The 21,593-nt window shown below is 40.2% G+C and overlaps 1 protein-coding gene across 2 annotated transcripts; it reads right to left on the reverse strand.

Annotated features, from left to right (window-relative positions):
- Window positions 1–528: 528 nt before the first annotated feature.
- f9b (coagulation factor IXb) lies at window positions 529–4,972 on the reverse strand. Of its 2 annotated transcripts, XM_075487329.1 has the most exons (8): window positions 4,432–4,972; window positions 4,157–4,329; window positions 4,031–4,055; window positions 3,811–3,924; window positions 3,559–3,690; window positions 1,972–2,396; window positions 1,358–1,502; window positions 529–1,107 (listed from the first exon to the last, which is right to left on the reverse strand). In XM_075487329.1, the coding sequence occupies exons 2-8, from the start codon at window positions 4,316–4,318 to the stop codon at window positions 548–550; spliced, it is 1,563 nt and encodes a 520-aa protein (XP_075343444.1). In that variant the 5' UTR covers window positions 4,319–4,329; window positions 4,432–4,972; the 3' UTR covers window positions 529–547. The 2 variants fall into 2 exon arrangements, with proteins under 2 accessions (XP_075343444.1, XP_075343443.1); XM_075487328.1 differs by having other exon boundaries at window positions 4,157–4,972.
- Between the last annotated feature and the right edge of the window lie 16,621 nt (window positions 4,973–21,593).

The raw sequence follows: 21,593 nt of genomic DNA on the forward strand, positions 1-21,593 counted from the left end.
GTCCGCTCCACCTTTGAAATAGAACAGCATATTTTTTGTGTACATTTTGTCTCACAAAATATAGTTTATAGTGATTAAAGGGACAATTTGTGTTTCCAGATTGAAGGTGAATTAAATCCAAAACACTTTGACATAACATAGCAGGAGAAGTTTAATCATCCTGTTCTGTTGTCCAGCTTCTGCCACAGCTTGCTGTGCTTTTCCTACTACTGTAAGACAAATGAAAAGTCTGCTAGTGGTTGGCACGTTTAACTGAATGAATCATAAACTGAAACTTCTGTTTTACACACCACAGATATAGATAAAGTTGTTCAAGAAGCAGGACCTGGGGATGCTGCATCTCTACAGTTGAGAAAAACAAACAGATTACTTTCTTGTCGTATTACATTTGACTAACAGCTGATGAGGAGGGTCAGAGTACAATCCTGTAGTATTCCATCAAAGGCACAAATGTTTGTTGTATAGATTTTATTGAAAGATTAAGATTAACATGAGAGATCTGTAAAATCAAAACGTTTTGCTGCCGGTTGTGTCATGAGCCCCTTTGTCAGTTGGTCATTCTGATCCCGGTCTTCTGACTGATCCATGGGTAGTACCGCGAGACTCGAGTGTATATGCCATACTTCCCCTCCTTGGCACACTCCTCCCCCCAGCTGACAATGCCTGTCAAGAACCAAGTGCCTTTGTAATTGGTCACATGCGGGCCGCCACTATCCCCCTGACACGAATCCTTCTGTTCGTTTTGAAATCCGGCGCAGAACATGTAGCGTGTGATGTGGTCCTGGCTGCTCTGTTTACACAGGGTGCGGTCCACATGGGGGACTGCCAGCTTCTGAAGCTTGGTGGCCTCGAGGCCCTGGAACTTCAGCCGTCCCCAGCCACTCACCAGAGAGCTGCTGGACTCCCTCAGGAGATTCTGTATGAAGTCTTTTGGGCCCAGGCAGATGGGACGTCTGTGGTTGGACAGTTCCACAGGACTGGCAAGTTTCAGTAGCGCAATATCATGGTTATACTGCGACTTTTCAAATTCATAGGAGGGGTGAATATGCCGCTCAGCCACCAGATGGTCACTCTCTGTACCGTCATCCACGTTTATATCATGTTCACCTGAAAGTATTGATGAAGTTATATATATGTGATAATAGAATGTGCTTGATCAAAAATTAAGGCAGTATTTTTTTTCTAAAGCTCACATACATCCAATAGAGCTAATTAAAATGTAACATGTAAAATTGACTGCGCATCTAAACAGTGCCGTTATTTAGAAAATTTAGACACACAATATCCATACAATACAGTTGTAGCTCAAAGACCTAAAAATGAAGTGTAGAGTGGCAGAATCATTTGTTTTTCCTACCAGCTCTGATGAAGAAACGTTTTTTAGTGACGTCAGCCTGCGTCAGACAATGGGCTGCAGTGATGACCCAGAATTCACTGAGCAGGGAACCTCCACAGAAGGGCTGCGCTCTCATAAGGCTGTCAGAGTGAGACATCAGTGATACCTGCAAACACAAACACAAGCACTTCATGAGGTCAGATCATGGCAGCACAGCAACAAAACTACACCAAGCATGGTGCAAGAAGCCACTTTCTCATTTTCTCATGACCTCAGAAGTCACCTTTTTTTCAACAGCAACCATGTTTCCAATTAAAGGTTATTTCCAGCAACAGAAATATTTCTCAAAAAATGTGTCATCCCAACGTTTCTCCGTCACAACAAAAGACTGTATAATGTGAGTGTCTCAACTGCAAAATGGCAACATTCTGTTAATTACAGGGGTTTTAAAGGCTATGATTTTGGTGTGTGGGGTGTTCAGTGGTGACATAGTCCTGATGAAGAAACCCCATTGTCTAAATTACACACTTTCTTTCTGATTGAAGGTAAAAAAAGAGAACGTCTCCATGGTCATCTAATCTCATACCATCTGTCACCTTGACTCTGCCTTCATTCTAACTACGACACTGCAGTACCTGCCATGGTATCTCTCCAGGAACAGCCTCGTCACCTCCCACAATCCTCTGGTTGACGTTGTCTTCAGCTCTGATGGTGGGGAGTGTGGGGAAAGCCCACGAGAGCAGCTCCTTTTCTTCTGTGGGACTCCCGGTCGCACTTTCAACCCTATTGATGTTGACAGCCTCAGATGGACTTGCAGAGGGAGCAGAATCCGACTTCACTGAACCTACATCCACTGCAGAGTCCAGAGAGATGTCTGACACGTTTGTGGAAAAGTCCAGGTAGTCATACAACTGTGTTGTATTATCGTCATAATAGTCATCCTGATGTGTATTGGTGGAATTCTGCATTGATCCCGGGGTGTATTCTGGGTTTGGCGCCTGGAAGATGGACCTGGTGACAGAGCCGGACGACAGGCTCACACGACCACAGCTGAACTGCACTGAGGGAAAAAAGGCAAAACAGAGAGGGATTCACTCAGATTTTTGTCTTTCGGACATCATCTTTAAACGTTTCACTGCCACTATAGTATGTTTCCTTCAGGCCTTTGTGATGTCAGTTTAGATACAGCAAAGAACCGTAAAAGTTTAGGAATGGTCACTTCATGTTTTTAAACTGTTTTTTTTTAAATTGATTTTTAAATTCTTAGATTGTTTTTAAAGTGTTTATAATTGTATAAACATTTTTATTGCTTTATTATGTCTGCTACTGGATGCTTGAATTTCCTTCGGGATCAATAAAGTATCTATCTATCTATCTATCTATCTATCTATCTATCTATCTATCTATCTATCTATCTATCTATCTATCTATCTATCTATCTATCTATCTATCTATCTATCTATGTTTTAGGATGGGGTTAGGAAGCTGTAGTTGTAGAGTAGTAGTGAGATGAACATGTTTACTACAGCTCTGCAGTACATTTCAGTGTCATGTCAGCTGCACCAATTCAAACTGGATCAGCAGTGTAAGAATCACATGTTTTTTATTTGTCTGGTTTTCTTTTTCAAAGTGAGCATCAAAGATTAGAGTCATAAACTCAGTATCTGAGAAACTGTGAAATATGGTCACAATCACTCCCATTCATGTTGTTTTTGACTGATGATGCATGCTCGGAATTGAGGCATTTTTAAAGTCCTCATAAAACGAACGAATGTAATTTTCTTACTCATATTTACATTTCTTGTAAAAGCAAAAGCTAGGAAGGCCGACTCAATTCCCAAAAAGCTCTGTCTTCTCTGACTGGTCAACTCCATCAGCCTGATTAAGCACCAGCCGCTTGTCTCCATCAGCAGTGAACACCCTTTAGTGTCAGGACCATTTTCAATCGTTTTCAAGCAAATGACAAACTGTAAGATACTAATGAAAATGCTTTATGTTCATTGTTTGGTCAGATACTGGTGTATAGGTGATGCATAGTTGAAAACCAGAATGAAATATGTGATCAGTATGTCAATGTTTGAATTGGTCAAGTTTAATATCTGAATTTGTTTAAGATTTAGAGTTTTTTGTGTTGTAGCATTTTTATGCTCTTTTTGTAGAGGCGTTCCATGGACCTTAGATATATTTATTGTGCTGAGAGATACAAAACAATCGACAAAAACCTTTTGGCTCACAACTCTTCTTATCTGCTTCAAGTTTGTAACCAGTCGCACATTGACACACAGCTTGCTGTCCCTGCATCACACAGAAATGCGAACATCCGCCATTGTTGACCGAACACTGCTTGGTCACCTCTGTAAAAGGAAGACACAGAATTAACACCATTCCTTTAACACATTTAATGCATGTGTATTAGTAAAGCCAAAGTAAATAATCTTGTTAGATTTCTTTTACATCCAGGAAGCTGCACTCACCAATCTCACAGTTCTTGCCGCTAAAGTTTGGTTTGCACCAGCAGACATAGGAACTGATTCCATCTTCACAAACACCTCCATTTTGGCAGGGCGGTGGCTTACACTGGTCACCATCTAGATGTGAGCATACATCACACACACACACCACAGGATTAAAGTTGATCAAATGTTTTTAATCCTGAGTGAGTGAGAGTGGGAACTTATCTTTCATTTTTCTTACCAATGTAGCCCACCCAGAATTCCATCTGAAAGAGAAACGCTGACATGAAAGACAGACCTCGCTTTAAAATACTCTTTGTCAAAACATGGTGATAATTTATTACTGATGTGTTTGGGTGTAACCTACAGTTTTCTCATCATTTTCAAACCACTCTCTGGCTTCCTCCATTACGCAGACCTCCTCTATACATTCCCGCTCCAAGTTATCTTTCTTAAGGATTTCTTCCAGATGGCCACTGTTGAACCTGCGCTGGCGATGCAGCACCATGTGTGCTGTCTGCTCTGACATAAACACTGCTCCTGACAAAAAGAGAGTTATTGTTCCTGCTTTAGCACTGTTCTTCAGTAGCACCGCTTAAAATGAATACATTGCACATCAATCACTGAATAATGTTTACAGACCTTTTTATGAAAGATATGGACAGATGTACTTGACCAAAGTTGGATCAAGCTATGATGAAATTAAGGAGGTTTGCATTCATTTGTTTGATAAGAATGAATAAGTCTGGGTTGTGTTGCATTGGATTTATTTTTTTGAACAGGCACCATATGTGGACGCTGTGACGCTTTGCGGTAGGACGTGTTGCATCACTTCCTGTTACCTTGCTCGTGCACTGTGGAATTTCTTGCTCCGCTTGGAGTACTGATAATCACTTTATTTCGATCTATAACTTACACAATTTTGCATAGTTAAACTCTATAGCTTACCGTTCTGTTCTAACACAGTCCTACAGATCTTTACTCTTTATTCTCACTTTTTAGCGGTATGTCTGGTTCTCTAGCGTAGCATGGCTATCGGTTCTCTTCCTCCTTATGCTTTCACCTGCTCCGTGTGTCAGATGTTTAGTTACTCCTCTGCCTCCTTTAGCGATAATGGTACATGTAACAAATGTAGTCTTTTTGTAGTTTTGGAGGCGAGGTTATCTGAATTGGAAGCTCGGCTCTGCACTGTTGAAAATCAACCGATAGCGAGCCAGGTCCCTTTTGCCAGTGTGGAGCCACGTAGCGTAGCTAGCTCAAGTAGCCTCCCCCTAGCAGAACCTGAGCAGCCAGGATTACAACGTGGCTGGGTGACTGTCAGGAAGAGGCATAGCTCTAAAGTCAAGCCCGTTGTTCACCATCGACCTGTCCACGCTTCAAACAGATTTTCCCCACTCAGCGACACACCCGCTGAGGACAAAACCCTGGTAATTGGCAGCTCTATAGTCAGAAACGTGGCATTAGAGACACCAGCGGCCATAGTCAAATGCATTCCAGGGGCCAGAGCGGGCGACATAGAGTCCTATTTAAAACTGCTGGCTAAGGATAAACGTAAATATGGTAAAATAGTTATTCACGTCGGCGTTAATGACACCCGGTTACGTCAATCGGAGGTCACTAAAATTAATGTTGCATCGGTATGTGATTTTGCCAAAACACTGTCGGACTCCGTAGTTTTCTCTGGACCCCTGCCAAATCTGACCAGCGATGACATGTTTAGCCGCATGTCGTCCTACAATCACTGGTTGTCCAGATGGTGTCCAGCAAACAACGTGGGCTACATAGATAATTGGCAATCTTTCTGGAGAAAACCTGGTCTGATGAGGAGAGATGGCATCCATCCCACTTTGGAAGGAGCAGCTCTCATTTCTAGAAATATGGATGAATTTATTTGCCACCCTAAAACATGACAACCCAGGGTTCAGACCAGGATGCAGAGTTGTAGTCTTACACACTTCTCTGCAGCTTCCCACCTGCTGCTACCCACCCAATAAATTAACACAAAAGGAGCAAATCCTCTTGTGCAAAAATAAATTATTAAAACAAAAACTTTAACTGAACAAAAACATCAAACTATTAAATGTGGTTTGCTGAATTTCAGATCTCTCCTTTCGAAGTCTCTTAGTGAATGAGTGGATCTGTGATCATCATATTGATATATTATGTCTTACAGAAACTTGGCTGCAGCAGGAGGATCATGTTAGCATTAATGAAGCAACTCCCTGTGACTGTTTAAATGTTCACGTTCCTGGAACCACAGGCAGAGGAGGAGTGGCAGCTATTTTCAGATCAGGGTTACTAATCAGTCCCAGACCCAAGATTAGTTTGAGCTCTTTTGAATATCTGATTCTCAGTTTTTCCCACGCAAAGTGGAAATCACAGAAACCTCTTGTGTTTGTTGTTGTGTATCGTCCACCTGGCCCTTATTCTGAGTTTCTGTCTGAATTCTCAGAGTTTTTATCCCAGTTAGTGCTGAGAACAGATAAAGTCATTGTAGTGGGTGACTTTAATATTCATGTAGATATTGAAAATGACAGCCTGAATATGAACTTTAATTCTATATTAGACTCTATTGGATTTTTTCAGTGTGTTCACAGACCGACTCACTGCCTTAACCACACCCTTGATCTTGTTCTGACTTTTGGCATTGAGAGTGAACAGTTAACAGTGTTCCCTCATAACCCTGTCTTATCTGACCATTTTCTGATAACCTTTGAGTTGACATTACTTGACTATACAGTTTCTGAGAAGAAATTTACATATAGAAGGTGTCTATCAGAAGATGCTGTAACCAGATTTAAAGAATTAATTCCATCATCCTTTTCTTCACTGCCATGTGCAGATATGACAGAGGACGACTACCTAAACTTTACTCCAGCAACACTTGACTCTCTTGTTGACAGCACTATAGTTTCAATGCGTACAGCACTGGACAATGTTGCCCCTCTGAAAAGGAAGGTAATCAGTGAGAAGAGGTTGGCTCCTTGGTATAATTCACAGCTGCGTGCTTTAAAGCAGACTGCAAGAAAGCTGGAGAGACAGTGGCGTTCCTCTAATTTAGAACAGTCTCAGTTAATCTGGAAAGATAGTTTAATAACGTATAAGAAAGCCCTTCGTAAAGCTAGAACTGCTTATTATTCATCATTGATAGAAGAGAATAAGAACAATCCCAGGTTTCTTTTCAGCACTGTAGCCAGTCTGACTAAGAGTCCGAGCTCTGCTGAGCCAGTTATTCCTTTAACTCTCAGCAGTGATGATTTCCTGAGCTTTTTTATTAATAAAATTGTTTCTATCAGAGAGAAGATTGATGGAGTCCTTCCCACTATTATCAGTGATGTATCATCAAGTACAGCAGCTTTAGAAGTATCTTTAGAACCTGATTTGTATTAAGACGGCTTCTGTCCAGTTGATCTCTCTGATCTAACGACAGCAATAGTCTCTTCTAAACCATCAACTTGTGTTTTAGACCCAATCCCAACCAGACTGTTCAAGGAGGTTTTCCCATTAATTGACACTTCCATATTGGATTTGATCAATCTGTCTTTGTTGACAGGATATGTACCTCAGACTTTTAAGGTTGCTGTAATTAAACCTTTACTTAAAAAACCTACTCTTGATTCAGAAGTGTTGGCTCATTATAGACCTATATCCAATCTCCCTTTTATGTCTAAAGTTCTTGAAAAAATAGTTGCAGCTCAGCTTTGTGATCATTTACACAGAAATAATCTGTTTGAAGAGTTTCAGTCAGGATTCAGAGTGCATCATAGCACAGAAACTGCACTGCTGAAAGTTACCAATGATCTCCTCTTAGCCTCTGATAGCGGACTTGTGTCTGTGCTTGTCCTGTTGGATCTCAGTGCTGCATTTGATACGGTCGATCACAGTATCTTATTACACAGACTTTAACATGTTATTGGGATTAAAGGAACTGCATTAGGCTGGTTTAAATCATATTTATCTGATAGATTTCAGTTTGTTCTTGTAAATGAAGAATCTTCCTCACACACCAAAGTAAGTCATGGAGTTCCCCAGGGTTCTGTGCTTGGACCGATTCTTTTCACTTTAAACATGCTTCCATTAGGTAACATTATTAGACAGCATGGCATAAATTTCCATTGCTATGCTGATGATACCCAGTTGTACTTATCTATAAAACCAGATGAACCCAATAGGTTGGTCAGACTGCAAGCATGTCTTAAAGACATAAAGACCTGGATGACTCAGAACTGTCTGCTGCTAAATTCAGACAAAACTGAAGTCGTTATCTTTGGACCTGAGCGTTTCAGGGAGAAATTGTCTAGCTATATAGTTACTCTAGATGGTATTTCCTTGGCTTCTAGTTCTACAGTGAGGAACCTTGGAGTTATTTTTGACCAGAACTTATCATTTGACTCGCATATAAAACAGGTTTCTAGGACTGCCTTCTTTCACCTTCGTAATATTGTTAAAATCAGGAACATCCTGTCTCAGAGTGATGCAGAAAAACTAGTCCATGCATTTGTTACTTCAAGATTGGACTACTGTAATTCTTTATTATTGGGCTGTCCCACATATTCTCTGAAAAGCCTCCAGCTGATCCAAAATGCTGCAGCCAGAGTTCTGATGAGAACTAACAGGAGAGATCATATTTCTCCAGTTTTAGCTTCTCTTCATTGGCTCCCTGTTAAATTCAGAATAGAATTTAAAATTCTTCTCCTTACATATAAAGCTCTTAATGACCGAGCTCCATCATATCTTAAAGATCTCATTGTAAGATATTTTCCTAACAGAGCACTTCGTTCCCAAACTGCAGGTTTACTTGAGGTTCCCAGAGTTTCTAAAAGTAGAATGGGAGGCAGAGCCTTCAGTTATCAGGCCCCTCTCTGTGGAACCAGCTGCCAGTAAATGTCCGGGAAGCAGACACCCTTTCCACTTTTAAGACCAGGCTTAAAACTTTCCTTTTTGATAAAGCTTATAGTTAGGGATGGCTCAGGTGATCCTGAAACATCCCATAGTTAGGCTGCTATAGGCCTAGACTGCTGGGGGGCCTCATCTGTCACACCTTTCCTCACTTTACTCTCTTTATGTATATGTGATATTATTATGGTCATTAACTCGTGTTTCCCTGTTCCAACAGATATCCTTTGAATGGTGTTACAGTGCCGCCGTCGCGGTGCCCCCCCCCCCCCACCCCCCCTTTCTGTCTTCTCAAACCCCAGCTGGTCGAGGCGGATGGCCACCCTTCCTGAGTCTGGTTCTGCCAGAGGTTTCTTCCTGTTAAAAGGGAGTCGTTTCTCTTCACAGTCGCCTCAGGCACACTCAGGCCGGGAGATTGGACCGAAAAACAAAAAGTTTTCAGTGCAATCTGTTGGTTTTCTTAGCTAGGAAATTGTTTTTGAATTGGCTCTATATGAACGAATTGGATTATTTTATGAATTATGATTATTATTAATTAATTGAATTCCAATTGGCTTGAATTGGACTTACTATCTAAGTGCCTTGAGATGACATTTGTTGTATTTGGCGCTATATAAATAAAAATGAATTGAATTGAATTGAATTGAATATGAACTGGACTAATTTGGATTGAAATTAATTGGATCTAATTGGATTATAATTGGCATGCAATCAATTGGACTGAGCTGGATCAGAATTGGACTGAATTGGACTGTCCTTAAAGTGCCCTGAGATTACTTTTTTGTATGTAACAGACTTTTATTCAATTGAATGAGCAGCACAACTCCAATAACATTCTACCAACAATGTTAAACTAAGGCTGTATGCACATTACCAGGTTCAGAGGACTCTGTCTGATCTGTCTTATTTGGACCAAAGCCTGTGGCACAAAAGTCTCCTTTTATCATGACTAGAGATTTAAGTCATATAGACAAAGAAAAAAAAACTCTTTCCTCACAAGGGGTGTTTTGTTTCTGGTGTGAAGTGGAGGGCCTATGTGAACTGACTGTCTTCTGAAACCAACAAGTGACACTTTCACGTTGGCATAATTCTTCAGCCCTGCAGATTTGTAACCTGGTGTAACCCTATCAGACCATGTTGTGTGATCATTGCATATGTACTGAGCTCTTTGATAAACCATGGCGTTCTTTTGCTCTGACCTCACTTACATTTAATCTACTTTAAAAAGATCATATTTTGGTATCCACTCTGTCTCTGCTAACCTACACTGGATGGTCTCACTGGCTTGACAGGCACTTCCACCTGAAGACCATGGCCTCATTCAGTGGTCTATCCATCATTCTGTTAGCTACACAGCTAGTACTCGCTACATAGCTCGGTAGGTCTTGCAAATAGCTGTCATGCCTGCTCCTCCTCCACTTCCACGTTCAACATCGCCAACCTACTGATCTGACACTACAATTCCCAGCATTCCTCTGTTCATGTCATCATTGTCTGCACCTGTGTCCTCGTCATTACCCTCATGTGTTGCACCTGGCAGTCATTCCTCTACCTGTACCCAGTATTCATCCAGCTTCCTTGTGTAGTCTTGTTATGTAATGTCTCAAGTCTTTACCGTAAGAATAAGGCCTTTGCAGAACGCTAGCGTTTCTGTTCAGCGAGTGTTGTTTCAGACTGACAATAGCCCTGACTTTTCTCTACTGTTCCTTGACATAATGTGTTTTTAAAAAGCATCAATGTTATCAGCATTCTAAAAATACTTTCCAGATATTTCCTTTACATGGCTTTGCTTCTCAAACAGAAAACATACTGGGTTCTCACTTTTTTCGCCAGTGGCCAGTTTGAGGTTGTATCAAGAGAAACAAGCATGTCATGAAACAACAGAGTGAGTCTTGCTGATCGAAGAACCAATGAATCACTAAACATATGTTTCTGTGCGGCTCTGAAGTTCAGCTGGAAGAAACATAGCCAGCCATATTTTTAAGAAAGTTTGGAACATCATGTAGAGTTACAGCAGAAAACTGATTAATTTCACTAACTTTTATCAGCAACATCTGTGGAATCACTTGGACTAGTTGGACTTGGACTGAGCTGCCACGCCACCCGCCTTGTGCGATATTTTTCAGCTCTGAACTTTGGCTACCTTCTCAATCTAAACCGTTATGCTGTTATTTACCTGTGTTTTCCTCTGTATTTTCAGCACCCAGTCTGTACATCTCCAGTTGTAAAGCAGCAATAAAAACCAGCAGACAAACTGGGGCCATTTTGTTGTTGTCGATTGTCTTTCTGATTTTGACCCAAAAGCCAAAGTGTTGCCGGAAAGAAGAATCCACAGCTCCAAAGTACAGCGACACAATGTTTACTCACCCGTCTGCCCACAGAGTGTGTGTGTTTGTTCACGTACGTGTGTGTGCATCTGCAAAAGAAAGAGAGCTAAAGAACGGGGAAAAAGTTCATGAGAAATAAAGAATGAGCGAATACAATAAAAAGAAAGAGAGACAAAGTCACATTTTTTTCAATGGAAGTGATTTTACTCGGTATATTCCCGATTTACGTTGAGGAACATATACTGAACAAATACTGACAGTTGATCAGACAGGACGGTCCGTTCTGTGTGTGCTGATATTACCAGCTGTTAATCATGTTGTTTATCATGATGAGTCTTGTCTGATAAGCTGCTTTCGCAACCCGGCTTATGTGAGTGCTCCTAATAGAGTATGTACGCACAAAAAATCTCAAAGCAAGCCACAAGTTTATACTTCCATTTTTGTGAATTACATCATCATCATCTCACTGCAGTGAGGTTTAAAGCTTGTACTTTATATTTTGATGAATTACTTCTTTAATACTACATAAACATGAGAAAAACATCAAACTTTTCACAGAAGTTTAAGAAGTGGTTAACAAATTTAACAAATGAGATAAAAATCCCCTGTGATCCTTATCCTTTGTTATCTATTTATTCAGGAAAATGATCCAATATTACATTTCTGACAGACATGTCAACACATAACATGGATAAAGATTTTTGGAAAAAGCTTTAAAATCATCTCTAAACTGCACCAATCTACGGTCAGATCATTTGTGTGTAACTTGAGGTAATTCGAGACCTCTGTTAAAGCCATCAGGGGTCACCTCTCACACATCAGTTGATGCTGAATAGACCATCGTCAATGTGAATGCTGCACTACTATGGTATGACTGGCCATGCAGCAACAAGAAAGTCCCTGCTCTCCATAAAGAAAACAAGTCATAGCATTGGGTAAATACCACCGCTACAAGCAGCAGAGGAGAAGTTTGACTCGTATAAGCACATCAGAGCAGATGCCTTTCTCAAATCTTTAATCTAAGAAGCCATGAAGTTCTCATTAATAAGAAGAAAGAGATGTGGAGGGAGCAGTTATGTGATGCGTTTCTAACCAAGGGCCTTCGCGTGATAAGAGATGGAGACCAGCGTATGACTCACTGATTGTTCTGAATTATGTTCAGTCAGTAACATGATATCACTTCACTAAAACCCTTTTGTGGCTTTGGATTTAGGATTTAACATTACTTGATCAGAGTTAGAAAATGATCCTGGTCAGGGCTAAAATGTACTCTTTTAGAAAGACGACTTTTACCTTCACGTGCAGTTACTCTCCCAACCACTAGTGTTCACATTTACAAAATGCAGACAGGTCACATCTGCTTGCATTAACAGACGACTCGCGCACATTCTGGGGAGGGAGACATGGCTCCTCACATGAACAACACATGAACAAGCCAGAAGGCTGTTGTTAAAGGCTTTTCCTTATCAATGAGATCAAAATAAAAGTTTTTGGTTTGAATGACAAAAGTTGTTTTGGAAAAAAGAAGAAAACTCTGCGTTAATATTGTGGTTACTGTGCTGCAAGAAGTTCATTGAGGATTCATTCTGAATTCTGTCCAATTTCCAAACTAGTCACCAACAAAATATGTTGTGATTTCACGTGTCTGGATAGAATAATGAAGTTTATCTTTTGGCCAATTTTTGGCTCTTTGACTCACCCTACAGTTGTGGGATAGACAGACACACCAGCTTTTATTGGCTGAGGAATGCACATATGATATGTAATTTTGGCTTGCAGAAACATAACATTGCAATAGGATTAAGTGGCAAGTGGGCTTCCAATCTCTACTCCCACTTAATCCAGTTCAAGGTCACAGGGGCCTGGAGCCTATCCCTGGAGACATTTTTTTTTATTTTGTATGGAGAGAAGGGCTAAAATTCCTCCAAGGCAAAGTGCAGGAGTGATGGACAGTTATTGGAGATTCATCAGAAATGTTTACGTGCAGTCATTGATGCAGCCAAAGTGGATAAAATCAAACACTGAGAGTGAAGCTTCAAATGCTTTTGCCACTCACATGTATGCAATACTGGAACACTTTGCTCAAATGATCAAGTTTCTAACTTTTGTTTTTCTGTCTTATCTATTTATCTCACGTCTATGTGTTTCTTGGACTCATGACTCATAGAAATGTGGTGAATTTTTGGTCATAAGCAGAAATGTAAAAAACTCTGAGAGCGCCACTTAATATCAACTCCTTATCTAGCAAACCTATCACACAACTCAATCTAACCCAGATTTTATAGCTAGCAAAAACTGAATTCACTGGTAATGAAAAAGACTGTTACAAAATTCAGTTTGTTCGGAGGTTTTGCAATCTAATCCTTATTTAGTCTGTAAGGACTAGAAGCTTTCATGAATCATTTCCTGAATTATTGACCATTTTCTACTTGTATTTTGCACAAATTCAGAGATGCTCACTTTGACTGTAAAAGCAATTCTGAATCTTCAAGCCACACAATTATGTGACTACACTTAACTGCACCTTACACAAATACGTATTCTGTACAAGAGTGCAAACACCCAAGCAGAGCTTAATGATGCTTAAACTGCATCATCATTTGAGCAGCCAAATGTTACCTCTAAGCTGGCAGATCAGCTTATAGCCTGACACAGATGGACAGAATCAAATGGTAATCTTCAGCTGGAGCTGCACTGCTTCTACACTGAGATGAAGAACATCCAATCTCTGGGCTTGGTTATGAGTATTGATGGTTGTTTGATTAGAGGGTGAGTTACACGGGGTGTGGCTGTGGACAAATGACTATGACTGTCAGCAGGTCAGCTGGCAAAGAGTCAGCAGCTCCTTAACAACAGTGGCCTTGTCCTGATTTATTCACTGAGGATGACTTAATTGGATGAAGGAAGGCGTTTGCCTCCTTTATTGCAACTTATGGATCACTTCACCAACCTTGCAAGTTAGAAACTGCTCATTTGGTTCCATTTATGATTAAAACACCCCCCACTGATGAGTGTCCTGGGACCAGATCTTACACTGCAGTGCACAGCGTCTCAGCAGTGAAAGACGGGACTAGTGACATCATTTCAGGTGTAAATGCACAAATAGAGGCAGGAAAAAGTGGGTTAAAACCACAATAATCACATTTGTGGGAAAACAAACCATCATTGCTTTGAATAATCTGCATTGTTTAATCGGCAGTGTTGAGTAACTTCTTATCTTTTGCACATAGCATTTTTAGTGTCATTAGAGGAAACTAAAGAAATTAAAACGCGCATTAAAAAAACACCACGAGGGCAGTTAATGAGTTTGTTTTTGACTCAAAGTGTTGCTGTGCTATTGATGCTGATGTCGCAGGGCTGGTATCGAGTCAGACCTCTTCTTTGATGTCAATCTTTCAACAGTCATTCCTAATGTAGTCATACAGATGTCTTCCCGTTTCTCTCTGACTCACAAGGTCAATGTCACTGAAATTCATTGTTCCCATAAGTACACTATGTAGGTAAGTGGTGCACACCTGATCTTAGTGCAGCCCACAGTGAAAAGTAACAAAGAAAAGACTGACTTCTACACCTGAGGATGTACAATGAGTCCACTGCATGTGCAAAAGTTGATTACCACCAGATGACTGCCATATTTATCCTGTTTATGGCCACAGGGGGGCTCAAGGTTCAAAGCATTTTTATCACCCCCTGGGACAATTTGATTTACAGCCAGCAGTTATACATAAACATGAAACAAACAACAATAAATGCCAAACACCCTGCCTGGCCAGTCGATCAGAGAACGTAAGCATAGCCAGACAATGCTCACACTTACTTATGTTGAATGTGCTGTGGATTCATCAACTAAGCTAACATGCATAGACCTGGAAAATACCCACACAGACACCGGAGAGCATACAAAGTCAGCACAGAGAAGCAGAAAGTGTTGGCATGAGTTCTTCAACTCTGGGAGCATTTTATCAGTGCTTTCTGCTGGTGGTGACAGAAGCAGCTGGTCCCAGGTCAGAAATCCACAAGGGGAAGCTCTGGCAGGGGATTAACTGTTCTCAGAGGACCACCTTTGCTCTGTTGGGCCTTTTTGTAGCTATGAATCAAAAAGTCACCACGATATGATGTCACAGACCTGTTATACAAACATCATCAGATAAGACCATGTGACACCTAACAGCATGAGCTTGACTGATGGGAGCGTGAATATTCATCTGATGTCATTTCTCCAACTGTAGGGTATTTCACTTGTGCAAATACTGCAATAGTGTTTTATTCAAACTTTATTACGTTTTATTCAACAAGCAGCAGTTTCTCAAGAAAATTGAATTATGAGAGTTGTAAATACTTGCATTCTTTTTTATTCCTTTCCTTTCCTATTTTCTTTTTTTTTTTTACATTTTACACTGTGTCCCAGCCTTTTGGGAATAATTGGGGTAATAAGTCACACATCCTGAAATGTAAACATTTTGGATTTAAAACTATTTACAGTAACATTTTCCATTGCTGGTTGCAAAGTCTGTATTAATTAGGTCCTATTAAATAATGTTTAAACGTCTGAGCCCCCCCAAATAAAGAAAGCTACTTCCAACAAGCATTTTGTGCCATACAGTGACCCAACCTCTTCTCTGAATAACTTTGCTCTAACAAACAGAAACCTTTAGAATTAATATGTACAATGAGCTTGAAGTGAATGGCGCTTCAGGCAGAAGAATATTGTGGGGCTTTGACATGATTTTACAGCCATTAAATTTGTCTCTATGTTGTTCCTGCTTGTTTTTTGAAAGTCAGACTCGGTGGCTTTATAGATATTGTTTTTAAAATTTCCTAAGTGGAGGACCGCAATATAGGACAGAACTTAGAACGGTGGGAATTCTGTGCAATGAAGAGTGTTGTTGTTTTGTCTTTTTTAACAGCATAATAATTATTTCATTTCAAGAAATTAACACATCCAATACATGCATAGGAGATCATCTGCCCAGATGCTCTGGCTGTAGCAAACAGTCGTGGAATAAATTGTGTTGATCCTTGTTCTGCCTTGTTAAAAAAAGCCATTTTCCAACACAAATTGATTAAATGATCAATGAATGGATTCATTTGCATAGAGCTGAACTGCTGAGTTTGCAAGTGGATCTACATTTATCGAACAGAGGACAGCCTTGTAGATATAGTGACCTTCCGTGTAGGAGTTAAAAGGCATGCACAAAATGCCTGTGTATGCCTTAAAGTCAAAGATATCCTCTCTTTCTTTTTAACTGAGTATACCTTTCACACAAGGTTTCCTAAGCAGCAATTAATGGCTTCATAAATGCTCAGCAGCTTGATGTTGTCACTCTGTTACAGGAACAGCTCAAGATAACTTCTCCTCTAGAGAAGGCTGCAGGACACCAAAGCTCAGTTTAGTTATCAACAACTTAATCAACCTTTGAAGTGGTAGACAGCAAGATCACATTTACCGCTTTCTTTAACATACTATTAAGTTATAGATATTGGTCATGCCAAAGGATGGTGCTATTATTAGCCACTGTACTCTAATTAGAGATCAGCTGCCTGAAAGGTGTTTAAATATTCCATCCTTTTAGCCTGCAGCAAAGTCTGTTTGCTGTTAAGTAGCTTTGAATAGAACCATAATTAAATCTGTTAATTACAGTTCATATCTCGGGTGTCGGTAGAAGATGTCCGTCTGCTTTGAATTCCTCATAATATGATATATTGGGTCCTTGTTAGAGCATATTTTACCTTTAGTGCCACCTCTCTTTGTCTGTCATTGAGTGCGTTTACAGCGCGCCGCGTGCTGATTTGTGTGCGTGGTTGGGGGAGAGACGTTGCACGGTGACATCTGGAAGCTCTCAGATTGAGTCCGTTTGTGCTGAAAGAAGCAGAGAGGGAAGGAACAACTACAGCTGTGCGGAAAGGGACGAACTGCTGGAAGATGACAAAGTAAAACCGGAGCCTATTCCTGCGCCTCTCAACTGAAGTTTTATTCAACAAGCAGCAGTTCGCGTCAGAGCTCCATGAGCGGAAAAACGAAAGGCAAAGAAGATGCTGCCAAAGGTGAGTGATAAACCCGGGTCAGGAACGAGGGAGACTACAATTCTGCCTTTTTCCCCTGAACAAACAGAAAAGTGGAATATTGAACAATGCTGTGTTACAGAGCACATAATTCATTGTCTCTTGTTAGTCTGTGAGTTGTACACTATTGACAGATGTTAAACAAAGATTTCTAAATGTAGAATGAGACCCTGGATACAATTTTTCGTATTTGTATTTATTATTTATTTTCCTGCTGAATGGTTTCTGGCTGTCAGTTTCTATCACACATATTCAATTAGTCCTCCAACGCGGGATTCAACGCATGGAAACTGGGAAACTAACATTGCCATGGAAACAAAAAGGGAGTAGCCTGGCAAGCTGAGCTCCAACATGGTTAAATATCCTATCTGTGCATTAAACTCAAATGTATTCAGGTTCAGTGAAACTGAGTTAATCTTATTGAAACAAGGAAAAAAATATTCTTTAAGAATTTACTGTGATCTATTTCAATATTTAGCCTTGAAAAAATACCAAAACTAGGCTTGCCCTGGAATTGTAATGTGTGTTTTCTTGACACTGACCGTCCACTCTGGGTTTCCAGTGTTTCTTTATTGGCTCAACAATAAAAAGTTGCCCTCACGAGGTGTTTAATTTGTCACGGTAATCATCAAATTAACTCCAAGATTGCAGTTGAGGTTTATGAAAATGAAAACATATAAGTAAAGATTTTCAGTCTATAGTCTATTATCAGTCTTCTGTGCAGGACCAAATAAATGTAGATGATATGTATCTTACCTCTGCTAAAGATAGCTTCAAGTCTGATGTTCCCAACAAAGTAGTTTTGTGTTGTGTGCTGTGAATTAAACCAGCCATGTTTGTTTGTCAGCAGGATTATTGGTGTATCTAAATTGACCATATGAGTGAGTGTGAGCATGGATGGTCTCATTTGTCTCTATATGGTCCCATGATGGACTGGACCTGTCCAGGGTGTACCCTGCATCTCGCCCAATGACAGCTGGGATAAGCTCTAACAACCCTGCGACCATGAGTTGGATTAAGCGGGTACAGCTAAACGCTTCAGTGCCACTTAGCAAATGTTGAAAAATGTGATACTTTTTATGGTGAAGCTGGTCTTTATCCTTTGGGTCTTTTAACTTGTTTTACTGAAATATACATTAGTTTTACTGGATCAGGTTTGCTACTGCTCTCCTCAAGCTGCAGGGCAAAAACCATCAAACTGCTACATTGATTGAAATCCTTCTCGATGCAAGCTTGTTAGTAACTCTAATGCTAAAAGTCAGTTTAATGAGAACCATAAATTCCATTTCAGTGAACCTGGAACTCCAGTGGTGGCGTAACTTAAAGAGTATTCTTATTAGGGGGTCAATACCACATGCTAACCCTCCTTTGTAATCCTGTGAATGCGAGTATATTCCTTGTGTGTGCATGCTTATTTGAAACAACAGATGCTACATAGAAGTGGCTTTGCTTACTGCCACTCCACTGTTATGAACCTCGGCTCTGTGACTGCATCAGTGAAGCAACACAACAGACAGGACATGTTCCTCATATCTTTAGTTTTTTAGTGGGACGGGTAGTCATCTCTATTCAGGATTCTAAACTCAGAGCCGGCAGAAAAAATCAATTTACACAGTTGTGAATACCACAAGAGGGGGATTTTTGTATTAATATGGACTCCCCACATGAGCTTTGTAAACGCAGCTCCATCTTTTTTAGAACACACGTCTGAATGAAATCGTTGTTGGTTGTGTAACTAATTATTCCTAACTTCCACAAGAGGTAGCAGTGACCCCACTGCATGCGGGGAAAAACAATCTAAAACAACACTGAGGTGTTTTCAAGTTGTAAGTTTGGATCTACACGATTAATACCGACTGGTTTTTGCATGTGGGCTATGGTGCATCTCCCCATCTCAGCCACAGAGCAATGCACACACATCAGGAATGGAGCTAGCTTGGCAGTCATAGGAAACCTAATGTTAACAATCAGACAGCAGTCATAAAAGGAGGAGCCACTTGTACAGCTGCAATGAAGATGTTTTAAGGGTTGATAAATACCACCTAGAAGTATTTTATTACAGATTAACTCCAGCTTTTTGTTGGTTGTGCTATAAGGGGTTGGCAGCATTGACTGCTGGGTGACAGCAGCCTTCGCTAAAGCACTTATAAAAAACACTTTGCTATCCGATTAATCCCCAGAAAAGGCAATGAGATCAAATCAACAGAAGGGAGGTGATTCAGAAGATGTCAGCTGTCCTAGTGCTGCCCCTCTGGTTGACTCATTTTTGAGGGTAGTCTATAGTCGATGTAGATGTTTACAGCTTAAGCACCACAGAATAAAATGAAGAAATGATTAGTTTCCCTTTTCCTGCAGCCCAGTACAGCTGCAGTGCATTTCTTCACTTGTCTCTATTCTCACTGTATTGTGAGCTTCATCCCAACGTTATTCTGGTTTAAATGATAAAATCAAGGTCTTGGTAAAACGTCTTTCTGAAAAAGTAAGATACATTCATCAATTCAAGAAATAGTTACTTAGCAGTTACAAAGGGCAGAGTAAGACTGATTGTGCCAGTTACATTATTCGCCAGCATAGCAGTAAGTCTACAAATGCATCACGGCTTTCTACCACAGTCACAGTTGAAACATCTTTAGCAGCGACTGTTTCTGTCAGAGGTAAAAAAAAAAAAAAAAACTAATCAAGGCTCTACGTCACCTTGTGCTGTTCTTTATATTGTAATGTAATTAAAGATTAAGATTTTGGAAGAACATGAACTCATTAACATTTTGTTCCTAAAGAGGTCAGTCTTATAAATTGGATGGATAGCCATTAAAATTAGCTCCAGACCCTCCTGCACACATGAACTCACATTTCTACATTTTGTTCTTCATAGCTATGGTGCCATCTTGTGGCTGATCATTTGGATAACTGAGAGTGAATGACAGCAGTCGCTCTAAAAAACTGCTGCAAAACAACAGCTGAAAAGAGTCTTTTGGAAGAGACACGGTGATTGAATACTGGCCAGTAGCCCAGACTCCTGGCCTAGAATTTTTCTTTTTTCCTAAATGTACATTCTGGCATCATTGCAGTTTGCTATTTCAAGCCAAGGATACATGGCTATTTTAAGAGGTATGATCTGTTTGTTCAAAGAAGTTCAGTTAGACCAATATTGGCATAAACACACAAAGAAATAAACAAACAAACACACATAACTGACCCTGTCCAACCATCTGCTTGACCCAAAGCAGAGTTATAGCCTGATTAAAGGAATTCATAGCATGATTGTTCAATTTGTTTTGTAAAAAAAATGTACAGTAGTCCCTCTGGCTCCTGTAGTTTGACTAAGATGTGGAAAATCATTATGAGAAACACAGTTATGTGAAAGATGCTTCCTCAGACAGCAGTTACATTTCTTCTTTTATCAGCTTTACTGCTGAAGTTGCTGAGCTTGCACATTCTCCAGCAACATCCTGTTTCACTGCCTTCAGTGACTTTTATCTTCTCCGTGCTGCAGCGTGTGCATCAACACACACTCTGCAATGTGTAAGACTTTCTCCCACACCACATCAATATAGATGCTGCCCTGTTTTAAGTCATTAAGACCTCATATGCCCATATATGGAGAGCACCTCCAGTCTCAGTTGGTTAACAGCATCACAGAAAGCACTGAACAAAAGTGCAATGGGCTCATAATATGGCATTATGGGGGGCTGTGTGTAGTCTGTGTGCAACTGTGGCGCATACAATGTAATGTGTTGAGATGGTACACATTAAGGATATCAAGAAGACTCGGAGTGATATATTGTGCAAAACCATTAGTTGTATTCCTGTGTGTTTGTGCCCACAATGACAAGGTCTCAATGAAAAGCATTGGACTGGTTTCACTGGTTTATCTTACAATGCACTTGTGAAGTTTTATGTCTCCCTCAATAACCTGAAGGCCTCAGTTCTTCGACAGTACAATACATTTTACATATCACCATATGCTAAGGAATATTTCAACTCAATATTTCAGATTTTAATGGGTGAAATATTACATTAAACAACCTGAGGCGTAGTTTTTCATTTTGGCAAGCAGCATGAAATATTAAACTCAATGCAGATGGGGGATATTTTATTTATTCCTCTCATTCAATGCAGATTTGATGTGTTTGGCATAAAGTATGTACCTTTCCGGCTTGCCTGATGCCTCAGTTCAGGCAGGAAGTTCCAGCTTCTTCATCTTTTTTACTTAACATTTTTATTCAGCAAGTAATCTGTTAATTGTGAACCTTCAGTCATCAGTAGGTTAACTCGAGATGTATATAATCCTTAGTTAACTGAGTTTTCAGAGACAACAAAAAGGGCAAGTTATTAATCTAAGTATACTGTGACACAAGAACGTGGACAGGACACTCTTAACGTCTGTGCTTTTGCTCTGTTTATACACTGAGTGTACACTTGGTAACTGAAATATCGATAGTCCTTCAAACGCAACAATACATGTGTGTTTGAGCCCCAGTAGGGTCCCACTTTCACTTTGGTGTTGCTCACATACAC

This window comes from Odontesthes bonariensis, chromosome 16, assembly GCF_027942865.1.
Source record: "Odontesthes bonariensis isolate fOdoBon6 chromosome 16, fOdoBon6.hap1, whole genome shotgun sequence".
Taxonomy (NCBI): domain Eukaryota; kingdom Metazoa; phylum Chordata; class Actinopteri; order Atheriniformes; family Atherinopsidae; genus Odontesthes; species Odontesthes bonariensis.